Source organism: Fringilla coelebs (genome assembly GCF_963513975.1).
Source record: "Fringilla coelebs genome assembly, chromosome: 6".
Lineage (NCBI taxonomy): Eukaryota > Metazoa > Chordata > Aves > Passeriformes > Fringillidae > Fringilla > Fringilla coelebs.
The window spans coordinates 51,761,790-51,784,457 of NC_140034.1; the positions used below are offsets into that span (position 1 = coordinate 51,761,790).

The following is a 22,668-nucleotide window of genomic DNA, read 5'->3' on the forward strand; positions in this document are numbered from 1 at the left end:
TACTCAAGGAATAAACAATATTGCAGAAGGGCTCCACTGCAAAAACCACAGCTGGCTCCAACCCCAAATGTCTTAATTCTGAGATTAAAATTCCTAACAGAACAAACTACAAAACAGCCAAATGTCAATCAGAAAATTATATTGGCTGATTTAAACTAAGTTTACATTTCTTCTTCCTCCTCTTTCCCTTTAGCCACCCCTTAAAAATACCTTTGCAGCAAAATAAAAGCCTGGAAGTATTTAAGTGTGTTTAACTTGGAAATGAACACAGGTGCTGATAACAGCCTTACTTCATGAACTACCAGAATGGAACTACTACACTAATTCCACTAAGCAATTTATTGGCTTACATGCGTGGCCAATGCCTTCATGTCATCACACACTTTTCTTTTTTTTTTAAGTTTACATCAATACAGAATTCCATTAAAACAACCCCTAACAATGCACAAAGATAAGCTGTCATTTTAAATTTGAGGCCAACAAAATAGAAAAATAATGACACTTCAATTATAGACAGAGAAATTAGGTGAGACAACACTTCTGTTTTCCTGGTGAGGAGAAATACTTTCTCTGAGATTGTCAGAATAATTTTGAGTGGAGCTAGGTGAATACTATACACCAGGTATCATCTTCTTTTCACAAACCGGGAGTAATCAAGTGGCAATCTGTGGCAACACACAGATGCCTCACTCATAACCAGTCATGTTATGCTACTTAATCTACGTGCACAGTGATCTTGCCTCAACACCATTAAAAAGAAAATGCAAAAGAAAGGGTATGGCAGAGGGAGAACCATTAAAATTGTATCAGATCATCATATAAGAGAGTGAAAGCAGACCAAATATGAACTCTGAAAAGGCTCATGAAGGGTCTTTACAGGAAAGATACTTCCAGGACAAATGAGCTTCACTTAACACTATTTTCATTCTCCTGAAAGGATGAAGCTCATGATCAGGTGGGAAAACTCAAAACACCAAGATAAGGACTTGAGCGAAGGAACACAAGTCCACCTACTTAATAAAGTAATTTTTGGACCAAATCTTAAAAAAAAAATAGTTCAAACTGGGAAGAAAGGCAGGAAGAAAACACAGGTGGCAGAGTAGTCATTGGTTTTACTCTTTTTTTTAAAAAAAACAATCCTATTATTAAATCATCAATCTTTTCTTCACAGATCATAGGCCTTTTTTTTTCTTTACACTATTTCTCCTTCGTAACATTGCTATTTCTGAAATAATTATCATCTTTATGATATGACATTCAAGACTACCAAGGTAAGTTCAACAGATGATTTTAATTAGAACATGGGTTCCAGATACTTAGATCTGAGTTCTGTATTTTGTAAAAGCAACCCCAAGAGCACAATTTCACATATATGTAAGGCAATGGCAAGTTAATGTTTTGCTTTGCCACTCCATAATAAACAAACTCTGTTGACAAGTGATTGCTAAAAACAACTCATCACAGAAAAGGAAAAGAAAACAAAATCCTTTTGTTCCATGTTTTTTTCCACTAAAATCCCAACAGTTCCATATAGTGCAAGTTTCCCACCACCACTCAGATCACATCTGATTAACTCAACAGACAAAAGACTTCAGCGGAAAGATGAGCCTCAACTCCATTCTCATTACCTTTCCAAGGCACAGTCATACAATCTGAATGAAGAAATCCTATCATCATGTTGCAGCATTACAATATGTTGTATTACATCCAGTAGATTTTTGGTGATGCATTTCATCATTTCCAGATGACCAAGGGCCAGCAATGTGCCCTTGTCCAACGAAGGCCAGTGGGTGCATTAGTCAAAAACATTGCCAGCAGGCTGAGGGAGGTGATCCTGCCCTGGAGGGGCCACAGCTGGAGTGCTGTGCCCAGTTCAGCGCTCCTTAGCACAGGGCAGACATAGACATGGTGCAGAGAGGGCAGCAAGGGGCCACAAACATGAATAAGGACAGGAGCAAAGGCTGACAGAGCTGGGACTGTTTAGCCTGCAGAACAGAAGGGCACAATCTTCGCAATGTATGTAAATATCTAACAGAAAGTGCAAAGGTGATGGAGACAGCCTGCATCCCATGCCAGGGCCAGAGGTAATGGGCACAAACCAAAATGCAAGAGGTTCCATCAGGACACAGCTTTTCCCTGTGAGGGTAACTGAGCCCTGGCACAGGTTGTGGGACATTGTGGAGTCTCCATTTCTGGTGATACCCAAAATCACCTGGACACTGTCCTGGGCAACTGGCCCTAGACCTGACAAATGCCAAAGGTCTCTTCCAACCTTAACCCTTCTGTGGTTTGCTCTGTGAAGGAAATTCACCTGTGACAGACCTCAGCAGTGTAATGAAAAATTTCTGTCATCGCTTCTGGTTTATCAACACCATCTGGAAACACAGAAATGCACCACAGTTCCTCTCTCACCCAGCTTAGCAGCTGACGCTGGAGCTTAAGCTTCACCCAGTGTTGGGGGTTTTGTTTTGTTTTACTATCACCTAGCAAATATTTTCCGTGTCCTTTAAGAGGTCACCCAGTAGGAACACAATTATAAAAATAAGAAAGGATGCCCAGAATTGAATTTTGGGATAAAAAAGCCCTAGCAATAGAGAATCTTTAACCCTTGCTAACTACAAGTCCGAAATATATGATTTCTCATTGCATTAAAAGAAAATAAACATATATACATATTCCATGCCTCTTCCACCAGCCAGCCAACTTTTTCAGGAAAAAGCATTACAGCTGTGCTATTCAGTAAGCTTCCAACATACAAAGGGAAAACGCCATCGAGGTGTCTCTTCAAAGTAACTCGAGCAAGCACCAATTCCTGAGCTTATGCCTCATTTCCAAGCCTGCAGCGAACGCTGTAGCACCCATATTAAGGCCCAACACCTGAACGGCTCCCTCCGTGAGCCTGCCGAGAACAAAGTGTGCGGCATCCCGCAGGCCGCGCAGCGCTGCCTGCGGGGAGGGGAGCAGGGAGGGATGGACGGACGGACGGATGACATCATGCGGGGCCGCTCCGGAGCCCTGGCGCAGGAGAGCCCCGCAGGGACCCGCCGTGCCCGGCCCCGGCGGCTGCGGGAGCGCTGCGGGAGCGCCCGGCCCCGGCCCAACAATGGGCACTTATGGAGCCAATTGTCTCAACAGGACGAGGATTCAGAAGCTGTTTTGCAGCGCAGAAATCAGAGGTTGGGGGGGGGGGGAAACAGCGCACAATGACCCTTTCATTCAAACAAGAAAGGCTCGCAGGAAGTACAAAGAGTTTGCAAGCCTTATCCAAAAGCCACTGAAATAACAGAGGCCTCTCCATTTTTATCAGTGGACACTGAAGGAGGCTATAGCCCAAGACACAGTTTGAAAGCATTATCAGTCACACTATCATGCATTATTAATAACACAACAAACTCAAGAAAACACACCCGAATTCCACCTAGCCCTTATGCTGTGACATTATCAGAAATTTCCTCCCACCTTCTTTTAAAAAATCTTCTCAAATCACGTAAAAATCTGTCTTCCCAATAAACACAAAAATCTCTTCTCCCCCCAGCCCCACACCTTGTCACAGGTAACACCATGGTGGAACAGCAGAGACCAGGATACATCACACACTACAGTTCTACATACTACAGAGGCAGTCCTTGACCAGGAAAGCAAATACAGAAAGAACAGCATGCTCCAGCTTTCAGACCTGCACACTTTGACAGACTATTTTTAAAAAGGCACTTATATCTTCCAGTTTACTATTAGATAGCTAGCCCAAAGTAATGCACTGTTGGTTTTAAATTGAATTATGCACGGAGAATTATTCATGTGCCTATCAAGAACAGGGAGCATTACTGAGTGTGCCTCGCACCACATTACACAAATAGATTTATAGTAAATTAATCACAAAATTAACATCTTTCTAATTGTTTTTGATCTAGAAACTTTTTTAATTCTCCATTTAATTAAAAGAAACCCCCACATATCTCTCAATGAAATTGCATTGCATTTTGTTCTCTTAGATTTCTTAAATCAAATTGATACTGTGACTTGCAGTGCCATTGCAGAGCAGACTGTTATGCTGTACTCACTCCTTAAGCCTCAAACTGCAGCCCACACTCACTTTAACATCAGACAAACAGGAATTCTCTTAGGGTAAGTACTGCTCAGCATGAGGGACAGGTGAGAAATTTTGTTTGAAGTCATTAAACAAAAAAAAAGTTTCCATAATAAGCAAAGTTTAGACGAGCTCACTCAATGCAATAAGTCAGTTCTAATAACACGAATTCCACTCTACCAGGAACAAGCATCTATTTAGTGAGGGATGGCTTAAATGCATCAATATAAAAAACCCATGACACCTCATAAAAGCCAACTAATAAAAAAAACCGAGGCTGGGGGTGAGAGAATGCACTACCGGTCAAGTTCAGAGCCCAGATACACGAAATCAGTGCTGATGTTAGGTCAGGTTATCACCACCACACTCCTTCACCTTTCTGAACATTCAGAGATGCTAAGCCACACTCCGATTTAACTGAGGCCAGTACAATGAGACTAAAGCTGAAGCGAGGTGCTGTTAAAACACAGAAGTGATCTTTAACCTTAAAAACACTGCTTTGACACAGTGGTGTAGTCTAGATCGATATGGTTTAGCTGCGGTGTGAACACTCTCACCTAACAGCAGAGTAATCACTTCCTAATCCGATTTCTTTTCGGATACTTCTACAAGAGAATTCTTATACCGGGCTACGAAAAAAAGGTAACACTGAACACGCAAAAGGTTTTCGTTTTCTCTCCCAAATCCGACTCCTTCAGAGTATCCGTGCGTCTGAAACGCCTGGCTAGAGTTGATACACGCAGCCGGCTCCGGAGGGAGCGCAGGACATCGCCGCTGAGGCTCAGACCACCTAAAGCGACGGCAGCGCACAGGGCGCGCTCTGCCCAGCCCGTCCCACGGCGCTGCCGGGCCGGGCTTCGGGGAGTTCGCCCACTTGTCCCGACCCCGCTCCGTGCCCGGCCGGGCACTCCCCCATGCCCGGGGAGCCGCAGCGCCCGGGGCTCCCGGCGGGGCACGGGTTCCCACGGCAGCGCCCGGGGCCGCGGAGCAGGGAAGCAGCGGTGCGGGCAGGCAGCGGTGCGGGCAGGCAGCGCGGCCGGACCCCGCCGCCCCCGCGCCCAGCGCCGCCGGCCACTCACCGGAGAGCTCGTCCGGCTCCAGCCCGGTCTCGGTGTCCAGCCCGCAGATGACGAAGTAGTCGGCGAAGCGGCCGGGTGCCGAGGAGCCGCCGCCGCCGCCGCTCATGCTGCAGGGCGAGGGGCGCGCGGGGCTCAGCGGGAGCGGGGCCGGGCGGCGGGGCCGGGATCTCCGGCTGCGCCCGCCGCCTCCATGGCGGCGCGGGGCGGGCGGCGCCGCGCGGCATTCTGGGAACGGCCCCCGCCGCTCTCGGGGGGGCTGCCCGGCCGCGCGCCGCAACCCCGCGCCTGCGCCGTGCGCATGGGGGTGACGTCATGCTGCTGCTGGCGCTGCCGCTCGCGCCGGGGCTGCCTGAGGGGGCGGCAATGGTGGGCTGTCACGGCCGTGCTCCAGGGGAGCCGCCGCAAGGGCTCTGCTCTCTCCGCAGGCAAGGGTCAGGGGATGGGGCAGGCTGGAAGGGACCACAGCCCGTCGTCTGGTTCGAACTGCCTGCTCAAGCAGGGTCACATGGCACAGGAGTCTGTCCTGACCGTTCTTGAGAATCTCCGGTGAGGGAGACCCGGAGCTGAACGGGCTCTGGCAGCCCGTTCAGTGCTCCGTCACTGCGCAGTAAAGAGGTTCTTCCTCACATTCAGGAGGAACTTCTGTTTCTTCCCGTTGCCTCTTGTCAATTTGCTTGGCACCACCGAGCATACCCTGATCCATCCTCTGTCACCTCCACTTTAGATATTTTCACACATTGATGAGGTCCCTTCCCAGTCCTTTCTTCTCGAGGCTGAACAGAATCACAGAATCAATTAGGTTGGAAAACGCCTCTGAGGTCGAGTCCAACCTGGTACGTCCAGGCCCAGTTCCCTCAGCTTCTCCTCAGAGGAGAGGTGCTCCAGCCCCTTGATCAGTTCTGCAGCCTCTGCTGGACCCGCTGCAGGTGCTGCCTGTCTCTGGTCCTGAGGAGCCCAGAGCTGGACACTGTCAGAGCCAGGAGGATGCTGCCGGGGCTGTGGTGGTGCTCTTGGAAGTGCCTCTGGCCTCCTGTCCTCCTGTCACCTCCACCTTCCTGTCCCCACAGCCCTGGCGGCTGGCCTGACTCCACAGCTTTGAGAAGCAGCTGCCTGTGCAGGGAAATGCTTTAGTGATTGTTTTCTTTTTCCTATTTAGATTAACATCACACACATCTCTGTTAACAGCTGGGCTTGCACAGAGTGAAATCCACTCTCCCCTCTGGCTCAGCATGGAAAGGAGAACAAGCCCTGGGGAAGGATGACCCGAACAGAGCTGCAGAGGGACAAGTGACACAAACCCATGCTGTGCCTTGAGAGTGCTTTTTTCCTCTGGCTATAGAGGCGCCTGGGATGGCCTTGCCAGCCTAAAATTAGGCCTATAAGCAGTTCCCCTTCCTCTCCTCTCTCAGTTCTCTATTTGTGGCATTTACATCAGAATCCTTCCATATCTTGTAGGGCTTAGAAGAGTAGAAATTAAAACTTTGCATTCTTTAATGATTATTATCCAGGACTAACCAAACAGTCAAGGTTGCATCCATAATGCTGAATTGATCAGACACCAATATAACTTAAAATACACTGTCAGGCATAGGAAACCTCACCTATTTGAGCTTCCATTGCCAAGACAGACCAAGCTGTCTGTAGACAGTATAAGCAGCAGCACATGTTAGAAGACTTCACTGCCGGTGGTTTACAACCTTTTGCAGTACAACAACTAAACTCTTAAGCCACTGTGCCCAGTGAGTTGTGGACAGCTGGACGTCCTTCTGGGAACCAGGAAAAACTGTTAGGATAGCACTGGTGCTATTAGTGTTCACTTGATTAAGACTGTATGGCCAGAGAATGGGTTACCAGTGAAGAAAAGCATTGCTTAGGTTTGACTGAGAGGTCAGTTTTAAGGCACTATTTAACTTGGGAGAAAGATTTCAATAGAGATGGCAGGCTAGCAGCAATATTAGAGTGAAGGGCTCGAGTTTACTCTACAAAAAGCACAGTTAGATTGTGTTGAGCCTGCCTGGTGGTGTGTGGAAGGTACAACAGGAACAGAGATAGCTAAATCTGGTTGCTCTTACTCTGCTGTGTTCTCTAGCCATTTTTTGCACATTTGTCTTCTCAATCTGCTTTCAGTGTGGCAAAGGACAATGTATTCAGCACGTGGTGAACCACTTTTAAGTAAGCCTGAACTGTAGTTTAACCATTAAGACAAAAGCCATAGCCTGAGGGTCTCTTCTGACACTCGCAGGAAATTCTGGGAAAACAGCACAGATATTGGCAGGGGCTTTTTGTCAGATAAAGAGTAAAAAGGGCAAATAAAAAGTTGTTCTTGCACCTCAACTGTTCCAGAAATAACCATGAATTTTGTAAATAATCAGTAAATAAAGTTGGATGGGCCACTAAGTAAACAGAGGTTTACCAGAGATACTATTGAGCTGCAGTATTTAAATGCACACATGCCTTGCTATGCAACAGGGTAAGGAACAGGAAATATTTTTTTTTAAAGGAGAGTCTTAGACTAAGAAATTCAGATTTGCCTTGAGTTGCTACAAGAAAGGGACAAGATGGGTGAAACTGTGTGAACCAGAACCAACAAAATGTTAACCCAAATTTTTGCTGTGGAAAGCTCTTTCCTATTTTGTCAGATAAATTCTCTGCACTTCAAGACAACTTACAGGGTAGTCCCTCTCAAATCTGTGCCTCCAGCAGATGTACCTGAAAAGTTAGATCTTTTTCCTCCCATTTTGTCAGTGATTCTTTTTTCCATTGTATCTTTTTCCTCCCCAATTATTTAATTTCTGAAATACTTTTGCCTAGTCACCACAAAGAACATCTGTGACATCTACTTCAAAGGCCAGTAGCTTTAATCTGACAGTCATCCTGACCAATGTTCCCATCACAGGAAACACCCATAATATGGCAATTCTCTCAGGAGACTTTGCAAATGGCTTAGATGTCCCTGAGTAAAACAACAACACTCTAGACACCATTATGAATTCTTGAAAGCATTTTTTATGATGTTGAGAAAATCTGTGGAACTGTGAATTCTGTGGAAACTAGGATTCGTTAGACAGAGAATCATAAAGACATATTAGTAAATAGGAAGAGATTTAAAAGATTCATTATCTTTGGCAAGACCATCAATGTTGATTCAGCTGATGTTTTCTATGGCAAAGACTTGTATTTTCAAGCTCAAACCTTTAAAATAGTCTTTGAAATAGTGAAGAACAGAACTTGATACAAAGATATCTTGAGTATTCTTCATACTACCTAATTCAGATTTACTTTGCCAGCAACCCCAGTCATGATTTTTGGAAGAGTTTATTTACTAAGCAATAGGAAAACACAACAGCAAATTATAGTTCCGTTCAACATTGCTCAGATAACTGAAGAAGTCTGAAATGGGGTATTTCTCTTTTTTCTGGGCAGCTGTTTCCCAAGTTGAGCTAAGCTTCAAAAAGTAGCAGAGCTCAAAGCACACCTGTCAGGGTGCTGATTGTATGTGGTGTCTTCTAATGACTCTAATTAAGATATGTACCCTGGATTCTTTAAGAAAACAAAAATCCAATCAGTGACTCTTATAATTAAAGCAATCCTCTCCAGTCTGCAAAACCAGACGCTTGAATCTGGCTGCAACTTGTTGACCATGTATTTAGTGCGACATCTACACGACAGACTTGTGGAATAGAGCCTGCACAGCGGATCACCTAAGACACAGATCCTCACACATCAGGGCCCAGCTCAGAGCAGAACTGGCACTTCAGGGTGTGGAACATTTCCTGAACTCCCATGCAGCACTGTCCCTCTTCTCCCCAGCTCCAGGAGCCCACACTATGGACTGAAGCTCAATTTACCAACAACTACAACCTCCAGCTCCCGTTCCACGGTGCTGCTCTGCAGCATCTCATTCCCCAGTCTGTCCATACATCCAGGGTTGCTCCATACTGAGGGGCAGAATCCAGCACTTCTCTTTATTGAGCTTCATCTGGTTGGTGATTGCCCAGCCCTTGCCATGGTCTCTGCAGGGCATCTGCCCTCGAGGGAGTCTACAGCTCCTCCCAATGTAGTATAGTCAGTATAGCAGTGCTCCTTCCAGTCCTGTGTCCAGGTCATTAATGAGGATGTTGAAGAGAGGGTTGAAGCAGTGAAGTTCCGCAGCTGCACAAGAGCAGAATGAAGATGTTGAAGAGAATGGGGCTGAGGACGGAACCTGCAGAACCCCATTAGTGACAGGGCCCACAGGTGATGTCACCCCATTCACTACAACCCTTAGTGCCTGACCCATGAACCGGTCACTCACCTGTCACATGATGTGTTTACCCAGCTGAGTGCTGGGCATTTTCTCCAGAGGGATACTGTCAGAGATGGTATCAAAAGCTTTACTGAATCTTCTCCATGATTTTATTGGGCACTGAAGTGAGACTGAGAGGCCTGTTGTTTGCATAGTCATCCTTCTTGAAAACTGGGGCAATATTTGCCAGCTGCCAATAGACTGGGACCTCTCCAGATTCCTAAGATTCCAAAATCATTGAGAGAGGTCTTGTGATGACACCATCCAGCTCTCTGAGTACTCTTGGACGAATCCCATCAGGCCCCATAGACTTCGAGTGATCCAGCTGAAGAAGCAAATCCTGCACAAGTTCAGGGTTGACTAGGAGTTTATCTTTCTCACAGGCATGAGAAATCAGTTTAACACAGAACAGAGTCAAACATAGAATGATTTAGTGATTTGCTCAGAATACTTCTCCATGACATGGAATTCTTCCAAGTACAGTAAACACTGCTCAGGTTTTAGATACAACTCCTTAGGGCTAGGTTGTAAAAGAAAAATCAGGAGTTATGAGTGTAACATTAGATCTCAATTCTGAGGCAGAATTTTAAAAGCTATTTCCCACTGAAGCATTCCCAGCCCTCTTGAGGGCCTACAAACTTCTAAAGGCTGTGAGGAGACCCCTGAAGTCCCACAGCTGCACAGGAGCAGAATTCTCTTGTTTTGAAGACCATCTACAGAAAGGAGCTTTTATGAGCTTCTCACATATACACCAGTCACTAACTGAGCTCTTGTAATCCAGACCCAGATTCTTACTTGTGTACTATGAAACAAGGAAATGGGAATTATCACACTAGGTGGAGCATTTTTAAGAACTGGAAGGGGAGTTATGGTATGTTACTGAATGTATTATGCCATTATTTATATTAATTGCCAGTACTAAAAGGCTGTACCTTCTTTCAGTTTGGGTGAGCTGGAGCTATAATGCCACCGAGTTATAAATGTCTGTCATTGCAAGACATCAATTGGTCATAAAATAGTCAAGAGCATTTACTTCTCTTTGATGGAAATTTGAAAAAGCTGCTCTGGATCCTGCTTTCCTGTCAAAACCCTTTTCTATTTCCCTCTTAGCACTGCCATACTCAACTATAGGGCTCCCAAACTCCACACTACTACAGAAGGAAACCATACATGATGAAAATTCTCAGAAACACAAAAATCTTCAGCTGCCTAAGAACAAAAGGTACGTTTGGACTTTGCATAACAGCATCATTCACTAACAAAAGCTTCTTAGTTTTGACTTTTACTTCTTCTGTCTTACCCTTTCAGCAAGTTTTCTATACAAGGAAGAAAAAGCATTTAATAGACTGGCCTTGACAGAATATTAAGGGAAGGTGAATGAAGCTGCAATAACTTTGGCACAGAGGTTTTCCACAAGGGATTAAAAAAGGCACTTTGTGCAAATAAATGTATTTGAAGAGACAGAAGTTAGACCCAGTTGCCTTCCAGTACAAACAAGAAAAACTTTTCAAAATTACTGCCATATGTGAGAAATTAATTTCAGAGATAAAAGGAAATCAAATTTACCTACTTATTTTGAAATAAAGGTAGAAATCGAATTAATCTCATCTACAGAAGTAATCAGCTCAGTTTAATTTTTAATCAATCATTAAAAATCCCATTTAAGAACTCAGCCCTTTTAAACAGGTTAATAAAAAATTCAGCTTAGTGGGAAGTTTAGAATGCTTCATTATACTCAAAAAATACAGCATTTCAGATTTTATAGAACAGCTTTATTATCAAATGGCAAGAGACACTTAGTAATGATGTCATGCAGGTATCACAAAAAATCTTCCAAAAGATAACCAGGTCACCTGACAGCTCAAAAATCCCTTGCAATTAAAAAACAAAGCTACATCTTTCTGATGTCCTGGTTTGTTTCATGGTAGCCACTGTTTTTCTGTCAAAATGTTATGGCTATCTCTTGGATCACTTGCTGGATTCCCTAAAGGAAAGAGCAGGCTAGTACAGTACCCACAGCACAGTGCTTTTTTTGCTTTCCTCAAGGCCTGCCTTACTCTGCACAATGCTCAGAAGTCCTTGTGGGATAGGAAAGCACCTCAGGCTGCTGGCAGCTGAAGATAAACACAGAAGGGATGGGTTAAAAAAATGTTAAGGTTTTGAAAAAGTAAAGAACCCTATTCTGAACCTTTTTAAGGTCTTAAGGCTTTTAGTTATTGTGATGGGAGGCCAGTCTTGTGGCTGAAATACAACAGTAACAGAGTTTTCAGTAACAAAGCCTGATCCCATCTCCATAGTGAAACAGAACCCAGTGAAAATGTCAAGTGATACCAAGAGTCACGTTGGATTGAGAGTTCAGCTCCTTCTTTAGCGACAAGGTTCCATCAAAACATGGGCATGGGAGGGATGTTACAGCAGCTTCTGTAACTGACCAGGAATTGAGACAGATTTTGAGAATAGCCACTGTAAAATAAGTGGTAGATAATTTATTCTGAGAGTTCATCTGCATGAGAAGTTAACTCTGCAGAAAAGGAGGCTGTAAATCCACAGCAGCTTCACACTCAGTAGTCCGGGGGACACTTGCTCACGTGGCTCAATTCACATCCAGGTTTACTATAGAATAAATCCCCTGGGTAGAGGAGTTCTGGAGATTAGAATGGCAGCAATAAAAGTAATCATTGATCAGTTTTAAATGCCAAGGTTAGAGTAAATTCAAAACAACAAAAGAATTGCTGGAGCTGAATGATCTTACAATAAACTTGCAAACAGAACTGATATAAATTCCTTTATATACTTATGTAAAAAATAGCATTTACTGTGCAGCCTGGATTTAAATAAAAGACAAATGGTGTATCAATAATATTTACTATATATTTACAAGTAATACTGTGATGAAACGAAGCAGTCAATTAACATTATGTTACAAAAATGAATAAACCCTTTGAAGGTACCAGTCAGTACCTTTTACATTATCACATTCATGAACTGTTCTCTTACATATCAAAGATCTATGATATGATCACGAGTTAACAGAGGACACAGACAAACAAACCCTGGAACTGGAGCACCTGCAGATGTGTTGAGTCCCTGTCCAGCCAGACACTGCAGGGGCATCAGCTTAAACCACGTGAGCAGCACTGGTTTCAGCTAGATAGAACACCCATGTGCTCCCCCAGCTCCTCACTGCCCAGGGCTTTGTTTGATGGGGCTCCACTGACAACACAACGGACAACCACAGCTGGAAGCACAGGGGAAGGTACCTTGTACCTTACTGAGAGAATACACAGACTGCTACTGAAAGTGAGTCATGGCTGGTCACTGCCTTGGCAGGCAATGGAACCCCCATCTTTATATACACCGACACAAGAGCCTGCTGTTCCATGGTGCTCTGAACATTATTTGGGATCAGCTGTTTAATAGGAACTGCACCAGTTTGTGTACCTGACATTTCTTTTAGCTAATCAAGCTGCAATGAGAAATTTTATACTCTTTACATATTGCTTGAGAAATGGTATTACACTGCTTAAGCGTTTTTAAATCACTTGAAAACTGCAAGTTTTATATAATCATACCATCACTTTCTTAAGTTGGCAGGGTAAATCTATGCAAGTGAAATATTGGCAAAATAATCAACATTAAAAAAAAGACTATTAGAACTTAAAAATCATCAGCTAGCCAAGATAAGAATTCTAAGCTCCCTCCCTTCCTGTATCTGCTCCCAGAATAAAACTTTACAGGGACCAAGAGGGAATGAAGTGACACTTTGCCTTTGTTAATCCAGTAAGTAAAGCAGATGTAGGTTCAAGTATTTAATTCCAGACAGCACTAATAAATAGAAGTAAACAACCAGGATGAGAATAACATTGTAGTTAAAGTACTGCAAAAGAATCCTTGTTTCTGAGTGAGCACCGTTACATTATTTTGAAACTCCCAAGGCAAAAAATAAGGGAAATATTGTTAGTGAGAAATGCTCTCAGACCAGATGACATGCAAGCCTACAGAGAATGTTACAAGGTTGGACTGAACTGTTCAGGGGGTTTTCCTGCAAGTGTTGAAGAGCATCACCTGTAGTTTATGTCTACATCACAGTTTTTGCTCTGCATGTAACTAGAGCAAAATGTTACACCTCTACTCTCACTTTCCTCATCCTGAGGGCCACACACACACACACCATCCCAAAGTAAAACACTGGTGTTTGGTTACAAAACTATATGCAGTACATTTCTGAACACATTTCCTTCAGTATAAGGCAATGTGTTCATTTAAAGACATTCTTATCAATCACAAGCCTCCCCTATAATTGCTTAAGATCCAATAGAAAAGCAAATATACAAATATCAGAAGTGCTGATCCTGAGATGAAATATGGGAAATTCTGGTCCAGTTTGATCCTTATTCAAACTTCTGTTTCAGCTTCTTCTGGAAGAGAGCTGGTAGGATGGAGAGGATGGCTAGAATCATGAGGACAAAAACAGAGTTCCAGGAAACAGCTTCCCCTGCTGTTGTAAGCTGGTACAGCGTCGTTCCTGCCTTAATGGCTACAAAAGATGGTGGTGCTACACCTGGAACAAGGAAAGGATGAAAAAACAGCTTGTTAGGTAATTAGTCATGTAAATTTTAACACCAGAATGTTGAGATTTTGTTGTCTTGTACTTTTTTTTATTAAAAGAGGGCTGTAAATACAGAATTCAAAGATAAAAAACCTTTATTTAAAAAAACGGTTTTAAACCATTCTTAGTATTTTTAATACAAACTCATATACAGGAGACTAAGCAAATAATCTCTTCTCTTTAGACTCTTCAGATTTCAAGTTCTCTTTACAAACTGACTTTTCATAAAAGGAAAAATAATGAACTTTTTCATAAAGTTCATAAAATACTGGATTGTTTCCTAATCAGATTAAAAAGTATGTACAAAAACGTGCCAAAAAACACATTAAAATTAAAAATAAATATTAAAATAGCTATAGTGTATACCTCTTCTTCTGGCCACCCCAAACTGTGGCTCACTAGCCACAATTCTTACCTAGGAAAGTGCCAATGAAAAATACTTTCAATGGCACGTTGATTACAGGAGATGTGATATTGATAAACCAGTTGGGGAGGAAAGGTGTTATTCTCAAAAATATTATGTAGTTAATGAGATGTTCTCTATGTCGTTCAACCTGCCAAAACAAAACCAAACAAACAAAACTTTGGTTAAAAAATCCCTGCCTTGAAAATACACAACCACAGAGGTTTCAAGAGTCTTTTCCTCTATATTTTGCAGACATTTACATGTTGCAAACATAAAAATCAGTTAAAAATGTGTGATGTGAGAAAGAGAGCCCAGTGAGTCACCTGTTAAATACACTGAGATCAGCCTGGAAATAGCTGTGTGTGGCAGAGCAGTGGTGATGTGTCTGACTGACTCAGCCAACTCAAGCAGCAAAGGAGTCATAGGCAGAGTCACAGCCCAGCCACCAGAGCCAGCCTGTCACCCCACTCCTAAAGCTTTTGCAGGAACTAGCAACAAAGTTTGTTCCTCAAGCCATTCTGTCCTAACTTGTGATCAACCTTGAAACACAGCCTGTCTCCCCAGAGGTTACAGTGCCCAGCATGAACATTTACCCTGGAGCAACAACAGCCCCAACTTTATTTACAGTCTTAATTATGTGCTCAGGTCTAGCCCAGCTCCTCACACCAATGCTACAACAAACCCCTTCTCCTTCCAGCCTGTCCCAGCCCTTTCAGACAGCAAGTGCAACTCGAACCAAGCTGGAGGGATAGCTGAGCATCCACAATTCTGGCCTATCCTGGCAGACCTGCACTAAGCTTAAGCCTCAGACAGATGAAAACAAACCTGGTCTGATTGCAATTCCACCTGAAATCTCACATGGCTCACTCTGTTTTTTAGCTTTAGCCAAATTTAGATTTTACTGTAACCTCAAAATCAGGAGCACTGTGGGTTTTTTTAAACCTTAACAATAGACAAAATTTAAATATTGATTAATGCTGTATATAAAATGCCTTAACCTCAATATGCAAGCATGATAAACATGATACAGTCCAATTAACCTGGAAACAGTGAGATATGAGCTGCACATGCAATTTTAAATCCCATATTCAGTTCTACTAATGTAAATAGTAACCATTTGCTTCTCAGAATAGCCTCAAGATTATAGTGCAATATTAAGATTTACTTGGGTCAAGAGTCAAAATGGTGCTGTAAAATCTAACAAGGTCAATTGTGCCAGACACACCTCCATATCATATTTAATGAGGAACAAGCTTAAAGCATTTTTATGTGATTCAAAAAAATCTCGAACAGAGTACACCTGCTTTATACTTGCAAAAAAATAAAAATTTGTTCAAATGTTTCAGAGTATCAACTAAAGACACATAAGGTCAAGTGCAACTCACACTGTATTTCTGTACTGCAAAACCTTTAGGTTCACCTCACAATCAAGACCTGCTGCTACTAATGTTACCAGATATTCTAAGAAAAAGTTTCTAAATGCTCCAACTACTAAAACATGTTCAAATTAAGGTTTTTCAATCAGACATCCAGCTACATGTTCCTCCAACACAAAAATACAAACCCAGCTTTCATTACTGCTAATGCTTAGAGAGCAATTACTTGAAATTTTCTGAAAGTGGAGAGGTTTCCTATTGACACTAAATAAACCAGGGGGGTGATCAGTTGCAAACACTACCTAGGTAAGAACAGCTTTCTCATGGGAAATACCATAAAATCAGGAACGCTTCCAGAATCCCTTCTGTGTAACTGGATAGATGAGCACAAGACCTTCTAGTTTTCCACTATTCCGTGACATATTTTGTACAGTAAGTTCCAGCACCTCTAGAAACCTTACCTGTTCTGACCATTTTACTGCTTTTTCTGTTAAATATCTGTACACAACGGGACGTCCCACTAGGTATGACAGCATATAGCAGAATGAAGCTCCAAGTCCTGAGCACTAAAAAAACCAAACAGAAAACAAATGAGCAGAAACTCTATTTAATGTCAGCCTTGTGTCAGTATTAATTACTCTGCCTGTCTAGAGCAGGTTTCCATGGAGCCCTCCATTAGGGCTCTCCTCCAGCAGTATGGACACACTTCCTAAGAATGTTGTTGACCCAAGACAGTTTATTTCCAAGGCATTTCAATCAATCTCAACACTCAAAGTAGACAACATTGATTACTTATCAGTTAATATTGAGTGCTTCTGCAGTTTTAAGACTTTGAACAGTGAAAGCTTTGCAAGTAAGAGGCACAATGCCATTAAAGAAATTCAAACATAAAAACTGAATAGGGTCCTCCCTACCTTCTCAATACTAAGGCTTATTATCATCGCATCCTTTGCCCATTACATATTTTAAAGCTTGTTGATAACATACATTTCAAATCTTAAACTAAGCCTCCTGCATATTTAAGCCAGTTAAAAAATAGATGTATATTGCAGCGTGATAATAAAACCACAGTAATTGTGTAGTAAAATTACAACTGGGTTCTGGCAAATTTAGAGTATGGGAAACTCTGGCTGATTCACACTCCAATGTCTTCATTATTACGAAAACCTGGAGGAACAGCTCAGTGTTTTGGATCATCACCCAATGCTACAGTGAATTTTGTGGGTAATGCCATCCCTGCAGCAGAGCTGAGTAAGAACTCAATAGTTATCAGAAACTGAAGTGTATGCCAGTCTCAGCCTGATCATTTCCAACAGGAAGCTGCTCAGATGCTTGGTTGTATTCCAAATGGATAGAAACATATGCCCTCACAAACTACTTTTCATACTTACCAAACAAACAAGAAATAAGGCCAGTGGAAAGGGATAAAGAAACCCTGATAGGATACTGAGGAATATAGACCCAGGAATAGCAAATGTTTGCAAGCTGGATATATCTTAGTTAAGGAAAAATACATTTCTAAAAAGCTACATGCTTCTTAGTTTTGTAAGCAGTCAGGATACATTTTACAATTAGAAAAAGCATAAATAGGCAGGACCTCTCAAGATCCTTACTACAAAAAAACCTTTTGGAGTAGCACAAGAAGCTCAAGCACAGAGCAACAAGACGCAGATCTATCACTACACATACAAAGGGTAAGTCACAAAGTAATAAAAGCTGACTACATTTTTCTCTTTATCTGTGCTACAACTGCCACAGAGGATTAACTGTGACTTCCAGGAAACACACACTTCTGATTTTACCCTGTTGACTAGAGATGTGCAGTTTCAGACATTCTCTCTGAAAAGTTCACAGGCCTGTCCGAGCCCATAAGCACAAGTTTCATGGAAGACTGAAATGTATGAAGGCAGCTATTACTTCCTTACAAACTGGCTTGGTGTAGTCACTAACTACAATAGCTGATCACTAATTTCAGATAGAAATTTTTTAAAAGGCAAAAATTAGGCTTCTGCAGCATAAGCAACCAGGTTGTTGGACTTAAGGCTTGCTAGGCATACTTGAGACTATGAGGCATTGCCCACTTTGGATAGAAAAGTTATAAAGCAAAAAAAACTCTGTACACTATTTTACTCAAGTTGAACTGACTGAAATATTAAAAGCCCAATAATTTTCCTGAGTGCACAACCAGTACAGCTTTTGCTAAGCCATGTGAAGGTTCCCCTACCCATGCCTGGAACTGACCACAGTGTGCTGCTGAGACAGTAAAGATCATCACATCCAGAACTGCTAGAGCAGCTCAATAAATAGCCAATGTATTCTCTTCCTTGTTAATATATAAACTAGTGTTTTCATTTTCTTCCTAGATCTATAATTTGGGAAATATTAAATACTTTTTGTGGAATACTTTGAAAGAATGAGCTGAAGGATAATTACTAATGGCATGTTCAGTGCTGACTCTCCTGAGTTACCAAAGCCTCCTGCATTAAAACTGTGACACAAACCTCTTCTACAGCTCTAAAGTTATTAACCTTTAGTTAAGTGTTCCAGTTAGGAGTGTGCTTAATGATTGATATATTCAGCACTCAAGAAAAAGAAGTCAACACAATTGTGTCTCCTTGGACAGAAAGTACTCCAGAAATTTGTCTCTAAAAGAAAACAGATTTCGTTTTGTGAATTTGGGCAGTGTAGGGATGAAAGATGGCTCAAAATACTTTCCTTCAGAAATACTGCTAAATATTCTATACATTACCCTTATGTGGACATGTCTTTGAATGTCTTAAGGAAGAGTAAAGCAGTAGTCTCAGTTTTCTTTTAGAGCAAACAGTAAGTTCTACCTCAAAATTCACTTTAAAAGTTATCATAACACTAAAGTAAGACCAAGCATAATATACAGAGAAAAGTTTTTAAATTTCCAAGAGTTTAAAATATCTGTCTCTTTGTAGATACTCCTAGGTAAGTTAAACTTCACCCATGACCAAGAATTTATCAAACTGTACTTTTCATTTTCAGAGAAGCATGACTACATCAAAAGTGCCCTTTATACCAGAAAAAGGATACAAAACGTATGTGGCAAAATAAGCCACTAACACTTGAACGTAAAATGTGTCCTTGTATTTGGACAAGACTTTTCCCAAGGCCTTTGCATCATCCATATCTCTAGGAACCTTTATACATTCTCTTTCTTCTCTGAAGAGGAAAAAAAAAAAAGCAGGAATGATGGAAATATAATCAAACAGTGTAGTACAATTACTTACTGAATACAGAGATAATTAGATACACTACAACACTAAATTACAGCTTCAGCAAACAAACCGTGATTATTGTTGTAATAATGCTCTCAGGTGAACACCTAATATTTACAGTGTGGTTTATATTAGAAAATCCCCAATTTTAGATATTTGTAAGCTGGTTTTTTAACTCAGTACAATGATGTGCTTCTTTTCTAGGTTTTTTTTTCTTACCAAGTACTGATGAAAAAGAAAAAATTGCGCAAGCCAAACCTTGGCAAGTGAAAGCAGCCAACATTTCAGCCAAAACCAACTGCAGCTGCCTCAGTGCTGGGATCAGGACAGCTGAAGTGCAGCAGGAGTGGCAGAACTTGACCTCACAAACAAATAAAGTTCTAAGGGCAAAATCTCATGTCATGCCTTAATCTGGTGCAACCTTGGGCAGCACACTTGAGTGTCTTTGCTCCCTCTGTATCAGGCTTTGGGATGGGCCATTGCAAACTGACGTTGTTGAGCAAGATAATCAGACAGAAATTTAACTACTAAAAGAGAAAAAGAAAGCTGTCAGACAAGCAGGCTCCCACCTTTCAGCCTGCCTGCCATCCCAACACAAGTACTGGATGTAACAAGAAGGAGAAAAAGAGAGGGCAAAGTTTAGCTAGGAAGGAAGAAGGATTTCCCGTTTTGGTGACAGGCTCCAGTTTCACCAAGGCACAAGGAAGTTTCAAGTGAACTCAGCCTGAACTGAACACACTCTGCTCTCAGCTGAAGGTGGTTAAGAAGAGTCAGTTACCACAGATAGTGTGCCAGGGGTAACACCTCAGAACACGGGATCTCCACTGTGCAACAAAAACCTCAGATCAAGAACAATTCCCTGAGTTTATTCATTTCCCCATGCAGGCTCCTCTACAGTCTGATACTGGAAATCAAACAAACTGATGAATTAAACTTTCATAACATACTTACTCACTAAGTTGTGGGAAATTTTTATATACTAGGAACATAAGGAAAGCAGCTGATAAGAAGATGGACACTAAAATAAGAAGTGATGTCCGAGCTGATCCACCTTCTGCAAGAGCTTTCCCTGAAATTTAACATGAAACAAAGTTAGAAAAAAACCAGCAACAGCAAAACAAAACAAGAAAAAACAATCCCTCACAACTTACAACAGATTTTAAACTTATCCTTTAAGGAAATATTAAACTCTCTGTAGACATCTCCCAACCAATGCTTTCAATAAAACACATTGCTCATATTCCCTGAAAGCTTTCAAACATCTTTGAAGTTTCTAGGCTGGCAAACATTCCACAGAAGTCACCTTCTACGATCCATAATAATTTAAACCTCAATTAATAAATACATTTGAAAAGAGAAAAAACAGAGTTGAACAACATAAGTCATACATGTTTTCCTTTTTGCCAGAAACCTTCTGCCAGTCTAATTAACTAGAGATTCAACCTGAAGTTAAATTTCCAGGATGTACAATGTAACTTAAAAACCTGCTCATTAACAGATTTTGGGGTTTTTTTTCCCCCCTCTAATGAAAGACTACCAGATACATCCAGTTAGGTGTATCCTCATTAGGAGGAAACCTACAAAAACACACACACCCTAGCCTATGATATAAAGTGCTAGTCTTGGGAATTACACATATTGTACACTCATGTGGATATATATACATAAGTGTTTGTTAGCCTTTATGTCCTTGTGTAGTGGAAGCAACGGGAGTACAGTAAGTGACACAATGACATTTTAGGCCTCTTCTGTATTTTAGATTTTTATCAAAACGACCACATAAGTGCAATACATTCATTAAAACAAATGCAACTACACACATAAAGAATTTAGAACTGAAACAAACACACACTCTCTGCATCCACACCAGGGTAGGTATGTGCACTCTCTCCTCAGGCACTTTGAGGCTCACCCAGCTTCACACCCAGGGTCACCTGGAGAGCACACAAAGAGCCGAAGCTGTGTTTTCCCTCGCAGTTGCCGCTGGCACAACTACAATGCCAACACACAGCACTCAAGTGGGTCACGCTGACACCTCAGTGTTGTGAAATGCAGCGACTGGATGACGAAACCCACGGAGCCCGCTGGGCGAGCTGGCAATTTTATCGGCTGTGAGGTTTTTTAGGTTTAAGGTCAGCGCGACCCCACAGGTGTGCACTGGGTCAGCCGAGGCCAAAGGCAGCATCCACAAAGCAATTACAAGCACGGAATCAAAGGGCTGTCAGGCTGGAAGGGACCACAGTAGTCACCGGGTCCAAGCTCCCAGCTCAGGGTCATCCCAGGAACTGGACTGCATCCACACGGCTCTTGAGTATCACCACTGAGGGAGACTCCACACCCTCTCCGGGCAACCTGTTCCACTGCACTGTAACCGCGATTATTCTGACAACACCTTCTCCAAGGAGCAAAATAAGTTACAGATAAATAAACAAACAAGGAACTCATAGGGCAAAAAAGGAAAACTCAGCCCACTGCGCTTTCTGCCACTTCGACTCTCGGTACTTCAGGCGTGCCGGTAGTGGAATAACACCGACACACACACACACACACACACACACACACACTCACAAACATACAGGCATGGAACCACGCGTCTTCCCTCACGCAAAGAAAAAAGGGAAAGGGGTCGCCTTTCGGAAAAGGCGGGAGCCGCCTCACCCCACACGCACCCTGAGGGGCCCGGCCCGGCCCGGCCGCCCCAGCGCCCGCGCGGGACGGGGCCGGTGACCGGGCGCCGAGAGGCACCGACAGCCGCACCGGGCACCGTCCCCGGGCACCGACACCCGCATCGGGCACCGTCCGATGCCAGGGCGAGGTCACCCCCGCTCCCGCCGCCCCGAGCCCCCGGCACCTTCCAGAAGCTGCCGCTGGTGCCTGGCGCTCTCCGCCGCCGCCTGGCAAGGCCCGCGCTCCGCCACCCTTCGCTGCGCCATGGCTCTGCGGCGCCCCGGGGCCCGGCGAGTCAGGGCCGGGGCAGGCCTCGGCGGCACCGGGAGCCGCGGGGAGCAGGAGGCGGGATCGGCAGCACCGGGAGCCGCTGGCAGGACGAGGAGAAGGAGGAGGCGGACCGGCCGCTCCTCCTCTCCTCACCCCACCGGGTCGCGGCCGTGCTCCCGCCCCCGCCGCCGCACGGCGCATGCGCTTTTCTCGGGGCATTACGGCTTTGCTGTGGTGTACGGGAGCACGTGTTGGGCTCCACGTCCTTGAAATGCGGTGGCGGGTTAGTTGCGGTAAATACGGTAACGCCGGCTTTTGGGCGTGCCTGTGTTGGTTATATACGGGAACGGGGATGCGCTCACTAGTGGTAAATACGGTGCGGGGCGGCCGTGTCCCAGCCCGGCTCCTCAGCCCCGGAGAAATCACATAAATCACAGGAATTTGGTTGGGAAAGGCCTCTAAGATCATCGAGTCCGACCTATGACCGAACACCGCCGTGTCAACTAGACCATGGCACTGAGTGCCACGTCCAGTGGTTCTTTGGACACCTGCAGGGACGGTGACTCCACCCCGTCCGTGGGCAGCCCGTTCCAGTGTCTAATCACCTCTTCTGTGAAGAAATTCCTCCTGATGTCCAACCTGAACCT

The 22,668-nt window shown here is 43.4% G+C and overlaps 2 protein-coding genes across 3 annotated transcripts in view; both read right to left on the bottom strand.

The window, feature by feature from the left end:
• The window catches only part of DENND5A (DENN domain containing 5A), a 63,949-nt gene extending 58,581 nt beyond the window's left edge, over window positions 1-5,368 (bottom strand). For both annotated transcript variants that reach the window (XM_084208785.1, XM_084208784.1), the window contains exon 1: window positions 5,167-5,368. In XM_084208785.1, coding sequence (XP_084064911.1) covers window positions 5,167-5,272 — 106 coding nt within the window. In that variant the 5' untranslated portion in view covers window positions 5,273-5,368. The remainder of the gene's footprint in view (window positions 1-5,166) is intronic.
• A 5,846-nt stretch (window positions 5,369-11,214) lies between these two features.
• Window positions 11,215-22,195, bottom strand: TMEM41B (transmembrane protein 41B). Its single transcript, XM_084207376.1, has 7 exons — window positions 21,936-22,195; window positions 20,036-20,153; window positions 18,900-19,028; window positions 17,234-17,327; window positions 16,304-16,408; window positions 14,476-14,614; window positions 11,215-14,012 (listed from the first exon to the last, which is right to left on the bottom strand). Exons 1-7 carry the CDS (start codon window positions 22,015-22,017, stop codon window positions 13,843-13,845), a joined length of 837 nt encoding a protein of 278 aa, XP_084063502.1. The 5' UTR covers window positions 22,018-22,195; the 3' UTR covers window positions 11,215-13,842.
• Window positions 22,196-22,668: the final 473 nt, after the last annotated feature.

Coding starts and splice junctions, on each gene's coding strand:
- TMEM41B (XM_084207376.1), bottom strand. CDS start 22,017: ATGGCGCAGCGAAGGGTGGCGGAGCGCGGGCCTTGCCAGGCGGCGGCG. Junction 17,328..18,899: donor TATTTTGCCACATACGTTTT/GTATCCTTTTTC, acceptor AGATATATCCAG/CTTGCAAACATTTGCTATTC. Junction 14,615..16,303: donor CAGTAAAATGGTCAGAACAG/GTAAGGTTTCTA, acceptor TTGTTTTGGCAG/GTTGAACGACATAGAGAACA.